This window comes from Vipera ursinii (assembly GCF_947247035.1).
Source record: "Vipera ursinii genome assembly, chromosome: 3".
Classification (NCBI taxonomy): Eukaryota; Metazoa; Chordata; class Lepidosauria; order Squamata; family Viperidae; genus Vipera; species Vipera ursinii.
Window position 1 is genome coordinate 35,038,518 of NC_139516.1, and position 17,706 is coordinate 35,056,223.

At 40.4% G+C, this 17,706-nt stretch overlaps 1 protein-coding gene across 1 annotated transcript; it reads right to left on the reverse strand.

The window, feature by feature from the left end:
• Positions 1-2,333: 2,333 nt before the first annotated feature.
• Positions 2,334-16,553, reverse strand: RNPEP (arginyl aminopeptidase). Its single transcript, XM_083358846.1, has 11 exons — positions 16,127-16,553; positions 11,656-11,796; positions 10,769-10,917; positions 9,969-10,085; positions 8,996-9,231; positions 8,374-8,487; positions 7,692-7,804; positions 6,455-6,563; positions 3,727-3,951; positions 3,134-3,276; positions 2,334-2,864 (listed from the first exon to the last, which is right to left on the reverse strand). Exons 1-11 carry the CDS (start codon positions 16,517-16,519, stop codon positions 2,700-2,702), a joined length of 1,905 nt encoding a protein of 634 aa, XP_083214972.1. The 5' UTR covers positions 16,520-16,553; the 3' UTR covers positions 2,334-2,699.
• Between the last annotated feature and the right edge of the window lie 1,153 nt (positions 16,554-17,706).

The window sequence follows — 17,706 nt, forward strand, 5'->3', positions numbered from 1 at the left end:
TCTTTTTTGTTTTTGTTTTAAGATATGACAAATGTAAAACTGTTGGGATGGCTTGAATGAGGAAAAAGATTTAAATGCTTAAGTGTAATTAACTCTGAGGAAATCTTAACTAGTAAAAATGTTTTGAACATTGCAGGGAAAATAAATCTAAATAAGAACTCTGAAAACAGGATTTATGACAAGGTAATTAAGATAATCAATTAGAAAAGAAGCTTTATATTGATGTGATTGATACTTGTAGAAATACTAGAAAAATGTTTATATTCAATTGTTATCAAAATACTAAGAAATGTTAATAATTCAAGGTTGATAAAAGAGAATATTATTGGAAGAAGAGAAAATCAAGGAAAGCTACTATGTGGACTATGGAATTACAGAAATTTGTTATTGTTTTTAAATATAAACCCAGACAACACACTGTTTATCAAATATTAAGGTTATGTTAAAAAATTAATAAAATATATTTTTAAAAAAGAAGACTGAAAGACGTGGTCTCTTGCAGGTTTAAAGCTCTTGGAGACAAGGAAACAGTCATCTTGCTGACTATTGTGTTGCATTTAAGAGGTGATAAATTAATAAAACTTTTGTGATGAAGGGGAAGTCACTTATTTACAGTATATAATTCTTTTTATTTAAGAGCCCTGGTTGTGCAGTGGTTAGAATGCAATATTGCAGGCTAATTCTGCCAACAGTCTGGAATTCGATCCTGATGGGGCTCAGCCTTCAATCCTTCCAAGGTCGGTAAAATGGGGGCAATATGCTGACTCTGTAAACCACCCAGAATGCTGTAAAGCACTATGGAGCAGTATATACTGTTAGTCTACGTTCTATTGCTATTTACTACTGTATATTCTTTTTTTTCTTTTCTATTTTTTCCTTTTCTGCACCTTGTATTTTTTCTTATTTTTTGTATTATTTATTGTAAATTGTAATCCTTATGAAAACTATAAAAATAGGGACTGCAATAAAGACAGCAAATTTTACCTCAGTATGATCTTCTGCCTAGAAAAGGTGAGCTCATTTGCTTCCATCATTTTCTCATATCTGCTGCTTGTCTTCTTTTCATAGTTTTTCTGCTTCATTGGGTCATTTCTTTAAAATTCCATCTTATATCCATGTGTACTAGACAGAAACTCCCAACTCCCAGTATCTCATGATACTGATGTGATTTATAGGGCAATGCATCTGTTGAGTATCACATTAGATTTCACTTAACTTTCTTTCAGCAACCTATTCATTCTGCACTGCATTGTGTGTAATGTTTACCAGTGCTTTTTTTGTAAAAGAAAAAGGTGCCGGAACTCACACATGTCATACAACCCACCTTGCCTACCCTACAAGGTTCCATCCAAAAAAGGTGCCGGAACTCCGTTCTGAGCGTTCTATGACAAAAAAAGCCTTGATGTTTACATTTCAAACTATTTTAATACTTGCGGTTCATAATCTGCTTTTTCTTTCTTCCTACTGTTTACTCCATTTTTTTTGAAAGTGCATTCTGTACCTTCTTACTGCAATGACTGATGTTATGTTGTGAATCCACATGAAAGAATTTTTTTTTCACAAAAGATTGTAAAGAATCATATTTATTTTAAAAGTTCCCCACTTATGAAAAAAGGTAAAAAAATACAGGCTTGGGTGAGAAATCATAGAGCTGGGTCAGACAAAGAATCCTTTTCCACCTATTTCCAAAGCTTTGTCAACTGATGTTGACAAAATTAGGGGACATAAATTATCTTAACCAGTAGACATTTATGACTGAAGGGCTGCAGGGAAGGAGTACACAGAACTGAGGCATGGATTAAATTCTGAGTTAAAAGGACCATTTTGAAAGTTAAATCCAGGATACTATTCATGTAAGAAACCAACTAAAAGTATCCAATCATGACACATGGTTGCCCAGCCTCCACTTGAATGCATCCTGTGAAGGATATTTGCTTCTGTGGTTAAACTGTGTTTACTGTTTGCAGTTTACTGTGTTTACTGTTTACCGTAAACTATATTTATTGTTGGATTATTGTCTTGTGCCTTTTTCAGCAAAATAAAAGGGTCTCAGTCAAACATCTTTAAAATTATAGCCAGCTGGGCCTGTTTTGGGCCTGTTGGTGAGGCCCATGAGCATAAGTAAGGACTCCAGAAAAAAAAGGTGACCCAGCCAACTACATAGTTCCTTCATATTTGTGAGAGGAGTTCCTCTGCCCAGCAGTGTAACTGATGCAAGGAATAATATATGTTAACTTAAAATTTGTAGCAAGAGACAAGGAAAAAAAAATCTAGGAATGATCAGGTAGTGTACAAATACTGAAAAAATAAATGAATTCTCACACAACTCAAACTGAAAAATCACAGATAAAAATTTATTAGCGCCAATACCAAATGATAGCTATTTTTAATTGAAATAAGCATATTGCTACTATCTTTTAATTTACTTGGAAACAATGTTTACATTTGCATTTTCTACATTTTCAAAATTTACAAAGAAAAAAACAAAGTTCTTTTATCCAGCAAGTTACCCACAAGTAAAGATTAAGAGCTTTAATCTCTTAAAATTTCCAGCATTAAATCAAAAGAAGATTGAGATTAGTCCTGTATACCAGCAAAAGTTTTGAAAACAGCCTTTATTTCTTCTAACCTTTAATCCCTCCTCCCACAGATCACTCACAGTCATTCATACAAACTGCTTTGTATTTGCGGCTTTCTTCCTAGCTTTCTTCAGTGTTCAAACCTAAGATCTTTTTAACATAGTTCTGAACATTAACATGAAGCTGGGAAGCAGTGGATGAAAATACTTCCATGGCCAATGCTTGAGCTGTTTCTGAGCCACTCATCATGGCCCGGTAGATGGGAAGGGTATACTTCTGTTTTCCCTGGAATAAAAACAGAGTAACTTACTGATAAGCTAATAGCATCCTGCATTTTTAGGAAGGTAGCAATAATCTCCAAACCTTTCTTTTCCACATACAGAAGTGTTTAGTATACTGAAAGAGAGGTGGATTTTGTATCTAAGAAATAGACAAGACTGGGACTCTAATAATAATAAGACAGTGATCTGTTGCTGGATAGAAACAGAAAAAAATTTCTGACAAAGCTACAGCAACTTTGTGTTTTAGTAAATAGAGCAACATCAAGCACCAACCTGGTTGTGAAGAAAGTCTTTCACTTGATCAAAACCTGCTTCATGATTATTTTTGAGCACAATTTGGGACCAACGAAGACGCAGCTCAGCATTCTGTGCTTTAGAGATCTTAGGATACAAGACGCTCATCTTCTCAACATGCCCTTAATATGAAAGGACAATCAAATTAATTTTTTTTCTCAGGAGTGCTCCAGACAATGACATTCTTTAATTATTTTTAATAGTCGCAGTGCTTACCTTTTACACATATTTGATAGCATGTGTCAGATTACTTATTGTATATTATGCATTCCAGATTCCCATTTCATCTCCTCCATATACCCATGCTTTCTCCTTTTTTCAAGTGCTTCTACTGATTTTTCAAGTGCCATAAGATTTTTGTATATCTAATAACTAGCATGATTACCTGTTTGAATGCTATTTTGTTTTAGTTTTTGTAATCACTGTCAAAGGAAAGGCAAATTCCAGGATCTTTCTCTCATACCCAGGAAATCTCTAGTTCCTAGAACTATCGGCTTGCACCCCATTAGGTCAGCTTCCGTAAAGCTTATAGAGCTGTGGTCAATCCTTCATTTTAGCAAAAGGTGTCTCACCATCGGGCAGAGGCGATTTCTGCAAGATATTATCTAGGAAATAGGCCAGCTGGTAGGTCTTCCATGCAGAGATATCTAGTGCTCTAATTGCCTCCATATCATGGTCAGGAACTGCCCAGAGTTCTGCCAGTTTCTCTGCTGGCTTCATCAACTCCTCTCCAGGTGAAAGATCAGGAAGGTATGGCGGCCAACCAGGTATATTCAGCCATCGGTCAAATTCAAAACCTGCCATTGGAAGGGAAAGGGAAAAAAAACAACTACTTATTGGATATTGATATTGGAATCCATATCAGTAATTAATGTAATTGCTACTAAAGCTTTCAGTAACACAATTTAATTTCTGAAGTATATCACGTACATTATCCCAGTTCTTCTTCCATCTGTGCCCAAGAAATATTTTTTTACTAGCACAGAAAAATAAAATAAAAATAAAAATAAAAACCACTATGGTCATTCATGTCCCAGCAAACAATCCACAATATCAGCCTTTTAGTTCCTCTGGGATACTTTGTCATGACAGAACAGGCACATTGCTTCCAATCTTCAAACAAAGCAACATAACAGAAGCTGGTGTCCATGTACTTACATTCACATGAATCTATGTTCATTTATTTTTGATTCTTATTCAAACTGAAATTAGCAAATCCTGAAAGAGAATCACTTGTCCGCCAAGGATTAGGCTTCGTTTAAGAATAAAAGGCATGCCACATATAGATCTAGACTTGTTAATAACATCTTGATGTCTTGCTGCTTTAAAGTTCCAGTCTATTTTGTGTGGTCTACTACAGATTAAAGATAGATTCCCTAAATAAATGTGCTTCCTGATATCTCATCTTTGGGCAAGATGCATGCTTCATTACAGATTCGTAATCTGTGCATTCTATTGATGAAACATTCAAGGTGGCAATAGAAGCAAATATGCTTAGCAGATTGCCAATGACCAATGTTTTTATAAATAATAGCATTTTTGGAAAGGTGTATTTTTCCTTAGACAAGATGCAATATACATTGGTAGAATATATTCCCCTCGTGATATTTTGTTCATACCACCTCCTTACTCATTGCTTTAATGCAAGAATAAACTTGAAGCAGAAAAAGAGAGGATCCAATAGGCACTTAAAAGGCTCTCCTCCCTTGGAGAAAATGGATTGAGTTTATCCAGAACAAGTATAGGGTTAAGAAGTTTTATGTAGCATTTGAATAAGTCTTCTTTCATTTTTTTTTTCTTTTCTTATTTTAGTTTCTTTTTATACATATTCAATATTACTAAGGCTTGTTTTATCCTATATAAGCTAGAGAGTGATGGATTTTAGAGTTTATAGTTGTTAGTATATGATTGTTTATGATTGCTTTTTATATATATACCTTGTATTTAGCTCTGGGAAGTCGGGGGGGGGGGAGGGGGGGAGGGGGGGGAGGTAGGGGGGGAGGAGGGAGGGGGAAGGGGGGATTTTTTAAAGGAAAATTGTATCTTAAAACTTTTCAATAAAAAAAAAGGCTCTCCTCCCTAATGCTTCCTAATTAAACATGTTCTCCCAGGTTATTTTAATTTAGAAAGAAATGGGCATTGAGACTTTGTTTGTAGGCAATGTATACATTTCCTTAAGCATGTTCTCTTCAACTGCCTTCCTCAAATGTATAAGATTTCAATTTTCATAATTTCCAACTTTGCGTAATCACTTTGGGGAAGTTTTAAACCAAATAAATAATTTGTGAGAAACAGTGAGTTGGAAAGAATAAAGTTTAAAAACATCCTGTTAACCTCCTTTTAGGGTTAAGGCTATATTTGTATGATTAAGAATGTTCCTGTCATCAGATATCAGAAACAATATTTGGCACAATGACAATGTTCTGAACTGCAAGCTTTCTATACATGATGGTAGCAGATCACCTGCAACTGTATAGTTAATTTGCGGCCTGAGAATAAACCTTTATGCATAAAGTCTGAAAATTATTCCTCCCTCCACCCTTGGAATTGCTGCTGGCAAAGAGCAGCTGTTTGGCTTATTATAAGAGCACTTTCTATGAGTGTTCACTACACAGATGCTGCTGAGTTCAGCAGTATTGCCACAAGGCCTTTTTCCAGGAACTAAGGCAGGATGTTGTCCAACTGACTTCTTTATTCTGACCTGAACTGCGGTCAGGCAGAACCTTTAAAGACAGCATTTGCTATTTTTAGCTTATGGGAACTAGCACACAATCTCCAATAAAAATACAACCAGATTGGGAGCTCAGGGCAAAAGAGTAAAATAACTCAGCAGAATTGAATTATTCTGGCCACAGGAGACAGGAAAACATGGAGGTATTTTTTTTTAATCCCATTTATATCCCGCCCTTCTCCGAAGACTCAGGGCGGCTTACAATCTAAAGCACAAATCAATGTGCTTAGCAATAGCCTTCATTCTATGTATATGCCTGCTTATTAGGGCTTTTGGGGGGCCCCAAGCGGCATTATTACAAAGTCAGCTTATTGCCCCCAACAATCTGGGTCCTCATTTTACCTACCTCGGAAGGATGGAAGGCTGAGTCAACCTTGAGCCTGGTGGGACTTGAACCTGCACTAATTGCAGGCAGCTGGTGTTACTTAAGGAGGCATAATTATTGACTTCAAAATGGTCCAGAGGATTCTGGAATTGCTACCTGGAGTTAGGAAAAACTGGAAAATTTCTGCTGGCAAAGGCTTGTGGCAATTCTGAATGATTTTTTAATCTATAATATCTCTGCTGACCTGGAATGGTGTCCACCCCTTGCTTCTTCAATTCTGGGAAATATTTCAAGTAGAATTCGAGGGCGTCATTTGCTGTGATGCTCTGAAATTTGAACTGGTTCACATAAGCCTGCCACAAAAAGAAACTTGCCTGAATTACTTTGAATTCTGCTGGTTCATCTCTGGCTTTTCAGCCCTTCTTAGAAGCCTTCTTTGCATACAATTACCCTTTGTATAAAACTACCCTGCCTAATTCAAGTTCAGCTTACTTCCACCTCTTAGGTTTTAGTGTGAGAACTATGTATCTCAACTTTAAAACAAATTTGATGACCTTTTCAATTTCCCAAACCTTGAAAACCTGAAAAGCCAACTTTTCACACTTGATCACTTTATTAGCTTGCCATTCCTGAAAATCTGGTAACACTGAAGACTTCCTATGTGCTATTTATGCAGCCAATTATTATGCCTTTCCCTGGAGAGGCAGCACAAAAAAAAAATTAGCCTGCTCCTCTAACATCTTCAGGTTTGGAGTCTTCTTGCTTCAATCCAATTTGAATTATAATAGCAAAATGAACTCTGATTTGCTTGGGAACATGCTTTTAACTGAATGGCATGCTACAACCATGCTCCAAAAGCTGTTGGTTCAGACAGAAAAGAATTTAAATAGATATGCTGAATCAGAGCACAGATCTATGTATACCAACATACTCTTCAGAAGTGTGTGTGTCTGTTTGTAAAGAGATGCTTAAGGAATACCTACCACAGGACATGAACCTCATAGCACTCACCTCCTTACCCATTTTCCTCAGCAACTGATACTAAGAGACAAATTGAACTTGGACCTGTCTAATTTCCTTTTAAAACCTTCAGATTGGTAACCATTGATGTGACTACAAAGCTCATAGTGAACAATGCCTTTTATCTCCCTTCAATAGGGGAGAATAATGAGACCACTCATTGTCATGTCAAAAAAGGTAAAAAAAAATCCTTTATCATGCATAATTTTCTACACTACTTTCTACACTACACTATTTTCTGGCACTACAATCATGTATCTCCAGCAAAACTTTCATCCTCTCTACAGTTCTGTATCTTTACCTGATGTACCTGATGTACAATTCTAGATCAGGATATATGATGAGATACAAAGATCAGGACTGTATGCATCTTTCTAAACACAATACAAAGCAGCATACCTTGAAAATACACACTGAGACATCTGCAAAGTACAAACAAATTCCAGGCTAACATACAGTACCTGCAGAAAAGCATCAAACTTAGGCTGATCCCCCACAAGGTGGGCAAGGTATGAGACAAAACAGTAGCCCTTTTCATAAGGAGTTTCATTATATGTATCTTCAGGATCAACACCTGAAAGGAACAAATATATAATTATCTTTTTAAACTGGGAAGAATAATTTCACTAGAAATAATAAAATATGGAACTCAACCCTGACTGCTCTTTAGAAGGTCAGATCCTGAAGTTGAAACTCAAATACTTTGGCCACCTAATGAGAAGGAAGGACTCACTGGAGAAGAGCCTAATGCTGGGAAAGATTGAGGGCAAGAGAAGAAGAGGACAACAGAGAATGAGGTGGCTGGATGGAGTCACTGAAGCAGTAGGCGTGAGCTTAAATGGACTCCAGAAGATGGTGGAGGACAGGAAGGCCTGTAGGGGTTGCGATGGGTCGGACACGACTTCACAGCTAACAACAACAAATATTAATATTCCACAACTGGTTTTCTGGGAAGTGAAATGAATATGAGACAAAGAGCTGGCTAGCTGCCAGAAGGATGAGCCACAAAGGTGTACGCTCCAGAGATAACTATGGAAGCTATGACTTCTGGGAGTTGAATTCAATACAGGAATTGTGGGTGTTGTACTTCACACATATTAAAGTTGCCAAGTTTGAAAAACAATGCTTTAGATCAACACAGACCTGGTTCGATTTGCACCCTGAGTTTATTGAGAGGATGTTCTTCCCCAACATTGTCCATGTGCTGACGAAGCAAAGCTCTCCCGATAGCAGCTTCCAAGGAAGTATAAGCAGCACCTAATTTTAGGGGAAATCAACAGGAACAACTAGGTTATGAAGCCTCTGGCAACTGCCAAGCAATAAAACCCAAACTGCCACCTTGGTGCTCTGGAATCAACCTCAATCATAGTTATGACATGGTCATTAGAAGAGCAGCCACAGGGACACAAGAATGCACTGGTACAACTTTGCCAGGCAAGGTAAATCCTATTGGGAATGCAATAAAAACAAAAACCCTGAACTCCCTTCTCTCAACGGAGGCATATATTGAACCATAAACTAATTCAGCTTGCCAGTCCTCAAGGTAGATGTCTAGAAGTCCATTGGGTGCATTTAAGAGGTATACAGTATAGCTCTTTTAGGCAAATGAATCACTTAGCTACAGCTTGATAACATTTCTCTATTTAATAGTGAAAACAGAATGTAGATACTCTGGGAGTTGCCAGCCAAACATACCCGGAGGTTGCCAGGATAGAGAAGGCTGAATTATAGACGTTGCCATGGGCACTGATTATCAACCACTCACCATAGAGTGTTGCAGAAATCCTCCTTTGGGCATACATGGTGAAGCCCTCGTTCAGCCAGAATTCCCCCCAATGGGCATTGGTGACCAGATTTCCAAACCAACTATGTGAGATTTCATGGATGATCACATCTGCCAGGGAACGATCACCAGCCAATAGGCAGGGTGTCACAAAGGTGATACAGGGGTTTTCCATTCCCCCAAATGGGAATGAAGGTGGCATAAACAGGACATCGTATCTGTCAGAAGCAAACAGCGTTAGTCAGGAGGATACTACTCTAATAAGTTCTTATATACAACATTGCAATGTTGAGGTTATCCTGCCAATTTCAGCTAGCAAAATCCAAATTTAAAACAAATATATACCAGACTTCTCAAGCATTTTCACCTTGCTAAGGTTGCACCAGTCCCATTTTCTTACATGAGAAATGACTCTACTGCCTTTATAAAATTCTCCTCCTTCTCTCATCAACTCTCTGGGTCTTTATCCAACGTTTTTGCATTGAGCATGTTTGGGCCGGAGATTCACATTGAGGTAGAAATGTGCAGCATTTCAAAATCGATGGCAAAAAAGGTTTTGGCATACCTAAACTTATTAAACAAAACACAACTTTTCTGGCAACTGTGCTACAACCGAGTGTTATGTGAGCATCTCTTAGTGGTGGAAAGCTTTTTTTTTCCCTTGAAAAGCAGGTGACAGATGAAACAAGAAATTTGATTCAAGAGATGGACATACAGGGTATGCATCTTTTCCAGATTCACGTATTCTAGATATGCGTTGGGACTACTAAGCTGGGGAACTCTTCAAGTGCTGCCCCAACACCAGACTTGGGGATGCAGGGGCCCCCAATTGCCCCCACCTTCCCTTTTTTGGTGAAAAACGGATGTAACTCTGTCTGTGATTCTCTTTGGGAAAACGGATGCTTTTCTGAGAATGCTTTCCTTTTTGAAACAGGTTCAGTAATGAAAGGGGTACCTTTCCCATACGTATGGCCCAAAAATCTTCTCTCCAGTGGTAAGAAATTCTTCAATCACACCTTCATACTCTTTCTTAGCAGCTTCAATCAGGCAGGGCTCAGCCCAGACATGACTCCTGGGGGAAAAGCAAAAAAAATGGCAGGGAGGTCAGCCTAAGAGGGAAGACAATAGCCCTAACCCTGCAATCAGGGAGGCACAACATACATTATTGTGTACCCTTGGATGTCCATGGAACAAAATTTCAGGGTCAGGCAGAAATAAGCAAAGTGCAACGTGGCTTTTTGTTTAGAAGCAGAAAACAATTATTTATTCTTCTTAAGTGCTGGCTGATCATATTCAGGGCCTGATGCAAATCTCAGCTTGTGCACACATGCACTCCTCACTACCCTAGTTAAAAAGACTTCTACTGAATAATGCTGAAGGGCAAGATTATATTGCTGTTGCCACATGGTCTTGGGAAAATATGAGGCTGCTTTAAACAGCTGCACTCAGGAGCTGCAATGGTGCCCCCGTAAGCTTCGGCACTCTTTTCCAGAATCAAATCATGAAGGACTATCCAGACCTGTTAGGGGGGAGTGGAGTAAGAAGCCACTTTGAGAGACAAGGCCAGTGGGTGGTATAAGGACTTCTCCTTGTGCTCCACCACTCCCCCCCCCCGATTGCAAGAAGAGCATTCACTCAACTATACACCACTCTCAAGGGAAGCTAGATTGCCAGTAGCCTTCCTTTTTCAACTGGAGAAAGAGTGGTCTTGATTATCCTTCTTGAATTAAGATGAAAGGTATATTTGCCTTTTACCTTGGTCCCACTTCTGCTGAAACAATGTCCCCAACGACCAGGGCCACCAAATAAGAAGGGATAGGATGAGGCATCTCAAAGAAGAAAGTGTTTCCCTTCTGCTTCTCCCTGGTAATTGCACTCATCACAGCAGTGAAGCCCTCAGGGACCTAGCAAAAGAAAAAAAAAAGAATGCCTAGTATGGCTTTGGGAAGAAGGATTAACCTTTTTCACTTTCTTCTTAATGAAAAGGAGTGAGGATGTTTTTTCCCTACAAATGGACAGAATACGCAAATGCTATTGCTGTGTAGATGACATAGCAATGTGCACAATGTACAGGAGCTGACCTCCAGCAGAACCCCCGTCTCTCAAAATCAAAAGACCTCCTTTTAGAAAGAAGCTTGCAACTGAAGATTCAAGAAGCAACAATTATGCAAAAGGAAAGTGAAAACTGTGGCAATTGGAAAACAAAGTTGATATTATTTATGGTCTATACCAGGGGTAGGCAACCTCGGCTCTTTTATGACTCATGGACCTCAACTCCCAGAATTCCTAAGTCAGCATAGCTGACTCAGGAATTCTGGGAGTTGAAGTCCATGAGTCATAAAAGAGTCGAGGTTGCCTACCCCTGGTCTATACCATGGGAAGTACACAGTAGAAAATATAGCTTTGAAAAGTCTCAGCTACTGGGGCATATTCAAAGCAAACAAGGTGAAACAGGGTAATATGATGCATGACCTCAGGCTTTGAAAGCCCTATGAATGCCACCATGTTGGAAAAAAGTGAGAGACAGCATTTTTAAAAAAAGTGTTGCAATTTTTCCTGTAATGGATTCTAGGTTTTAAACACACTTAACTTTAAGCACGTTTAAGCACGCTCTCCACCGGTATAGTCAGGGAGCTCCTTACCTTTATAATAGCTGAATATGAACTTTTAACTGCAGGAGTGTCAAAGCAGGGGAAGACAGACCTATTTAGAACAGCTTGGCCTTGAGTGTACATGTAGGGCTTCTGTTTTCCTGCAGTCTGTTCTGGCGTAAGCCAACATACCTGCCAGGAAACAAAAACAGATTTCCATAAACAATGAGAGTCTTTGAAAGTGAGCAGAGCCTGCCTTCTTAGAAGCTGGAGAATGAAATTCAGGGAAAATGGACCAGTGGAGCACAGGAAAGCCAGAGGTGTTAAAACAACAACAACAACAGCCTTCCCTTCTAGGCAGTTTGATGAGAATACAAAGAGAAAATCTATAAAAGTGGGCACAGGATCAAACAATCAGGCTCTCTTGATGCTACTCCGATTTCTACCAACCTTTCCAAAGAACAAACAAATCTTCATTAGACACAGTCACCTCTTTGCCAAAGCAAGGATCATTTTGATATCACTCTCCACCTGATGCCAGTGTAAGCTGAAAATTATTGGAAGGATTGCCTCTTCCTGATTACTTCCACCCATCCTGTCAGGTCCAGCAGAAAAGACATGCTCGAAGTCCATCTGCTAAGGAATTACTGTACATTTGGTAGAATCTGAGAGATGGGTCTTTGACTGCCCTGTAAGACTGCCTTGTAAGACTGGTCCCCTTCTTGATGTCCTTTGAGAAGTCCCTTAAAATCTGATTGCCAAGAGGCCTTGGGGACCCCCAGAAATGGGTTTTAACAAGATGAGTAAATTGTAATATCAATGCCCTTCCTACCATTCTGAGGATTTTTTAAAATAATATTTGTTTTAATTTTAGAACATTTTTGGGATTGTTTTAATGGCTTTATTGCCCAGAGTCTGTGAGATGGGTGGCTTATAAATATGATAGAGACAGACAGACAATTTCATTGACATAAAAGTCAATGAAAACTAAAATTGTTCAGACTCATCTGGACTTAGAAATAAAGATTCATCACATACCCAAATCTTTTAGCTGTGCAATCCAAATCTTCAGCTTTCCAGAAGGGCTGCTGTGAACTATTTCTAACAGAATTGTTCACCGGAGCTCACCTGGTTCTTAATTTATTTCCACAAAGCATATTAAAGCAAATCAATATTGCAAAGGTTAGAGGTGTCAGGTTTAAGAAAGGCTAAGGAAAAGAAATTTTTCTTTTCTTACAGATGAGTAAATCTGTAATGCAGCTGTAGCTGATAGTTTTAAAACTGAAACATATATCAGTATGAGCTTTGCCCAAACAAAATCTAGGTTTTATTTTTAATGTTAGCAACATTAAGGCATCTGGCCCCCAAATTACCAAATGAAGTATAAATACAGCGATTGGGGTGGGAGACATAAGAACAGAAGCAGTGCCTTGCTAGATCAGACCCCTGGCCCATCTTTAGATAGTCTTAAGAGTTAAGACTGCAGTTGGGACCAGAATTGCCCGTCATAAGAAATATGGTCATAAAGCATGATGCGACATGAACGACAGTGACAGCAATCCAGGCAGTCTTGGTTGTTTCATAGTAAATCCAGACAGACTGGGTTGCTAAGCAGGAAGCAGAAGGAGTCCCAGATAAAGAGAATGAGGTGCCAAGAGTATGTGGGAGGCCTTAGCAGGCCTAGTACAGGCCATGCATGATTTTGGGGAGGTGAGTGTGTGGAGTGGAGTGGAGTGCAAGCTCAGTAAGGCCAGGGAAACAGCACATGGGATGTGTGTATGTGTGGGAGCACAGGGACACTGGGGAAAGAGGGCTTGGGGAAAATGTGAGAGAAGGGGGGAAAGACGACATGGTATGTGTGAGCAAAGAAAGGCCGAGGATCTATGGAGATTCTCAGTATCCAGGTCATGGTTGTCCCAAAGATGCTAAGAACTGAAGAAGCTTCTTGGATGAGAAGAGAAATGTTTTCAAAGAAAAAAAACAAGAAAGTCCTGTTGCCTTTTGGAAAAAAAAACACCTTTGGGACAGCCAGGGGTGGGGGAGACTTATCTGAGTGACTTTCCTGCCAGCTACCCCATTGATTTTATTTGTGGGAAGCCAGCGGGAAGGTTGTAAATAGTGACTACATGACCATGGAACGCTGTAAACAAACTGATTAGTAACCTGATTGATAAGGGCTTGAATTTTATTCTGCAACAGCTAGAACTTCAAAGATATTTGCAAGTCCCTTTGTTCAACACCACTGTACCTTTGAATGGTCACTGAATGAATGGTCATTACTCAAGGACTACCTATAGTCTAGCAGTCTATTCTCACAGTGGCCGACCAGCTACACAAGCAAGCCCAACAGTTTTCCAATAGATGGCCTTTGGGCGCAGTCATACTAACATCCAGGCTAACAGCCACTGATCCCACTGATTTCCATGAATTTGTCCAACCCTTTTTTGAAGTCAGCCAAACTGGTAATCAGCACATCTCAAGGTAGCAAATTCCAAAGTTTAATGATGCATTGTGTAAAGTTAGATGGCACTAATCTGCATAATGGGAGCCAATTCCAAATTGCATCACGGGTATAGATATGGATACCAATTTGCTCACGCATACACCATCACGAAGCAGTCAATGTTAGGGAAACAAAATAGTCTGCTTAGGGAACATATCAACCTTCGCAAGGAAGCCTTTATTTTGCATGGTACTCCTCAGCTGAAGTACAAACCATCTTTGACACAAACCTCTTCCAATCCCAAGTCCCCAGCAGTCACTGGATCACACTACTGATTAATGGTTATTTGGGGATTATGCCATCAATGTTTATATCATATATATATATATATATATATATATATATATATATATATATATATATATATATATATATATATGTTAGTTCTACGCGGGGAAAAACCCGAATAACCAAAGATCCACATACGAACACCCGCGAAAACCTCAGAAAACACACACACACACACACACACACACATATATATATATATATATATATATATATATATATATATATATATATATATATATATATTTGTGAACGGGTAGTGGCTTTGTAAAACCACTTTTACCCAGTTTTTGGTACTTTACCCAGGTTTGGGGAAGGACTAGTCTAAACATATCTGGAGGACACCAGATTGGGGAAGGCATCTTTATTTTTAAAGGAACACGGTCAGTACAGATTAAGTCAGCCAACATAACTTGGCACCCATCTGTATGGCAGTCCCACTTTACAGAAATTGCACTGCCCTGGGCCATTTTAATTTTTGCTTTGGAGTTTTCCCTAAATAGGACAGGAAGTGCCAAGCTTATTTTGCTCCCAGCAAAAATGGAGGAGGCAGAGGTTAAGTTAAAATAAAGCACACAAAGGAAGGCTGCCTTAGTTTTTGCTGCAGGTCTGATTCAGTTTTCCTCTCCATGGGTTTTTTATTTTATTTTTTTTTAATTTTAATTCCATTTATATCCCGCCCTTCTCCGAAGACTCAGGGCGGCTTACAAGTTTAGCAGTAGCCTTCATTCTATGTATATGCCTGCTTATTAGGGCTTTCATACACCCCCCAAGCGGCATTATTACAAAGTCAGCTTAATTGCCCCCAACAATCTGGGTTGGACTACATCTCCTATCATTCCCAGCCAGTGTGTCAAAGGGAGGAAGGGGAATGGCAGTTAGAAAAGCTCCCAATTGAGAGCATGGCAACAGATCAAAGGAAGGGATGATGATAATTCACACAGAGATAAAAAGGGCGAAAGGTTTGTGCAGCCTCTCCCCCTTCTTTGGCTGAAATCACATCACAGCATCAGGATAACGAGAGAAGCAAATATTAAGAAGACGAAAGGCAATCGGGGTTAATACCATAAAGACAGCACTTATAGGAAAGGTAATGGTCTCCCTTAAACTGAGCTGATGACATCCCCATATTATTTCTTGGCAGCAGGACAAGAGTTGCTTTGTTTCCTTTTTAAGACAACTTTGGACTCTCTTCTAATCTACAATTCTGGGATTTCTTAGTGGTGTCTCAGCCCTGTACCAATCAAATCTGAGCATGCTTACTTTACCCAAGGCCAAAGTCGGCTAAGTGTCGCCACCTATTAATTCATAAGAGCAAGATAGGATGGCATATTTAAGCTTAGCAATTAACTCCCCATTTTTCTAACAAACAGTGAAAACACTTATTTACTGAGAATTTAAGATGACACTCCTGAGCATGTGCAGAGCGCCTTTTTTCAATACGGAGCCAGAATGCAGCAGCTCTACGGGCGACGCTGCTAAGAGTCAAAAGGCGAGGTCGAGCTTTGCTCACTAGAGCAGCGTTTCCCAACCTTAGGAACTTGAAGATGCGTGGACTTCAACTCCCAGAATTCCCCAGCCAGCATAGCTGGCTGGGGAATTCTGGGAGTTGAAGTCCACGCATCTTCAAGTTCCTAAGGTTGGAAAACGCTGCACTAGAGAAGCGAAAAGGGGGGAAGCTCCTCAACGCCAACCCGCTGTCCGGTCGCGCCGTCCGCCCCAGCCACTCACCCCGGGACCCGCTCCGGCCCGATAGGCGATCTCTAGCACTATCGCGTCCCCGCGTGTCAGAGGTTCAGGCAGGGAGACGTGCAACGCGGAGCCGTAACTGGCGAACGGGCGGTTCTGGAAAGAGACGGGGCGCAGCGCTCCCGGCTCTTGGCCTTTTTCTTCCCCGCCGCGGCTCTTCGGCGGTGCCAGACCAGCGCTCTCCACCTCCACGCTGGGATGCGAGTCCAAGACGATCTCGTTCACATGATCCCGCAGGCATGTCAACTCCAACCTCACCGAGCCTCGCAAATGCCCGGAACCCGCCGGTTCGAACTCGACGCGCAGAGCCAAGTGCAGATGCCGCAGCCGGAAGGAGTCGGCGCTACAAGCGGTCGCTGCGTCCCGGGACGCCATGACGAGCGGAATCCGGAGGCCCGCAGCGGCAACAGCAGCAGAGGAGGCGTTCCGGTGGGGAGTGGCAGGACGCTGGGAGGCTCAGCCCACGAGGAGGAGCAAGAGGAGAGGGTTGAAGCTTGGAGGAGGTTGCTCTGCTGACAAAGAAAAGACCAAAAAATCGTTTTCTAATTCTGTGACACTCCGGCTCTTAAGGGGGAAACAGTAGAGGTAGCTTGCTTGCTTGCTTGCTTAATTAATTAATAAATAAATATTTATATATATTTATATTATATTTATTAAATTTTTATACCGCCCTTCTCCCGAAGGACTCAGGGCGGTGTACAGGGCAATAAATATCAAAATATACATACAAAAGTTTAAAAAGATTAAATAATTATGCCCAATATAATACAATAATTAAAACAATGTTAAAACCAAATCCAAACCCCAAACCCATCAGACCAGGCCAGATTGTTTAAAAACTCAATATAAAAATAAGCTATACCCTCCCTGCCCCCCCCCCCCCCGCAACATCAATCAATCATTTACTGTACAAGAGAGCCCTAGCACTACAGGCCTTCTCTGCGGTTCAAGTGCTCTCTCTTAGATTTTGCCATGAATTGAAACGGCAGCTGACATCTTGATCCTGATTGCCCGTGCCCTTCAATCCGGTGAAGTTACCCTGCATCACTGAGCAGATCTGCAAGAACGTGCCCAGTGATGCTTTCCCCATAGATGGAAGCCATCCAGTGTACGGCCCAAGACCGTCAGCCAACTGTGGAGCACCAAATCCATCTGCAGAACAAAGCGTGTACATCAGCTCTGGAGAAAAAAGGCTGCTTCCACCATGCTATCTGGGCACTGGAGGAACACGTACTGTATTGTGGTCCCTCTCCTGTTCCACCAGAGATGGATCTACTCGTCATCAGTATTCAACACTCCCAGCAGAAGCAACTAGGCATTGCCCAATTCCTACTTCAGACGTCCTGACCTGGCACCAGCCTTTGCTAACGACCTACTTCAACCTCTTTCTGGCGGCCCAACTCAACATCTGGCCTGCCCTTGGGTGGTGTTTTTGCTGGAGAAAGAGAATCCATCGATTCCAGGTGACTACCAGCCTATCTTGATTGCATCTACCATCCCTGGCATCTTCCATAAGATCCTGGCTAGGTGACTCCATGATACACTCATACTCTCCTCCTTAA

What these genes read in the sequence shown, in the direction of transcription:
- RNPEP (XM_083358846.1), bottom strand. Translation starts at nt 16,519, where the DNA reads ATGGCGTCCCGGGACGCAGCGACCGCTTGTAGCGCCGACTCCTTCCGG. An exon ending in GGGCCGGAGCGGGTCCCGGG is followed by an intron (nt 11,797 to 16,126) that starts GTGAGTGGCTGG and finishes GTTTCCTGGCAG; the next exon opens with GTATGTTGGCTTACGCCAGA. An exon ending in GAAATCGCCTCTGCCCGATG is followed by an intron (nt 3,277 to 3,726) that starts GTGAGACACCTT and finishes TTTCATATTAAG; the next exon opens with GGCATGTTGAGAAGATGAGC.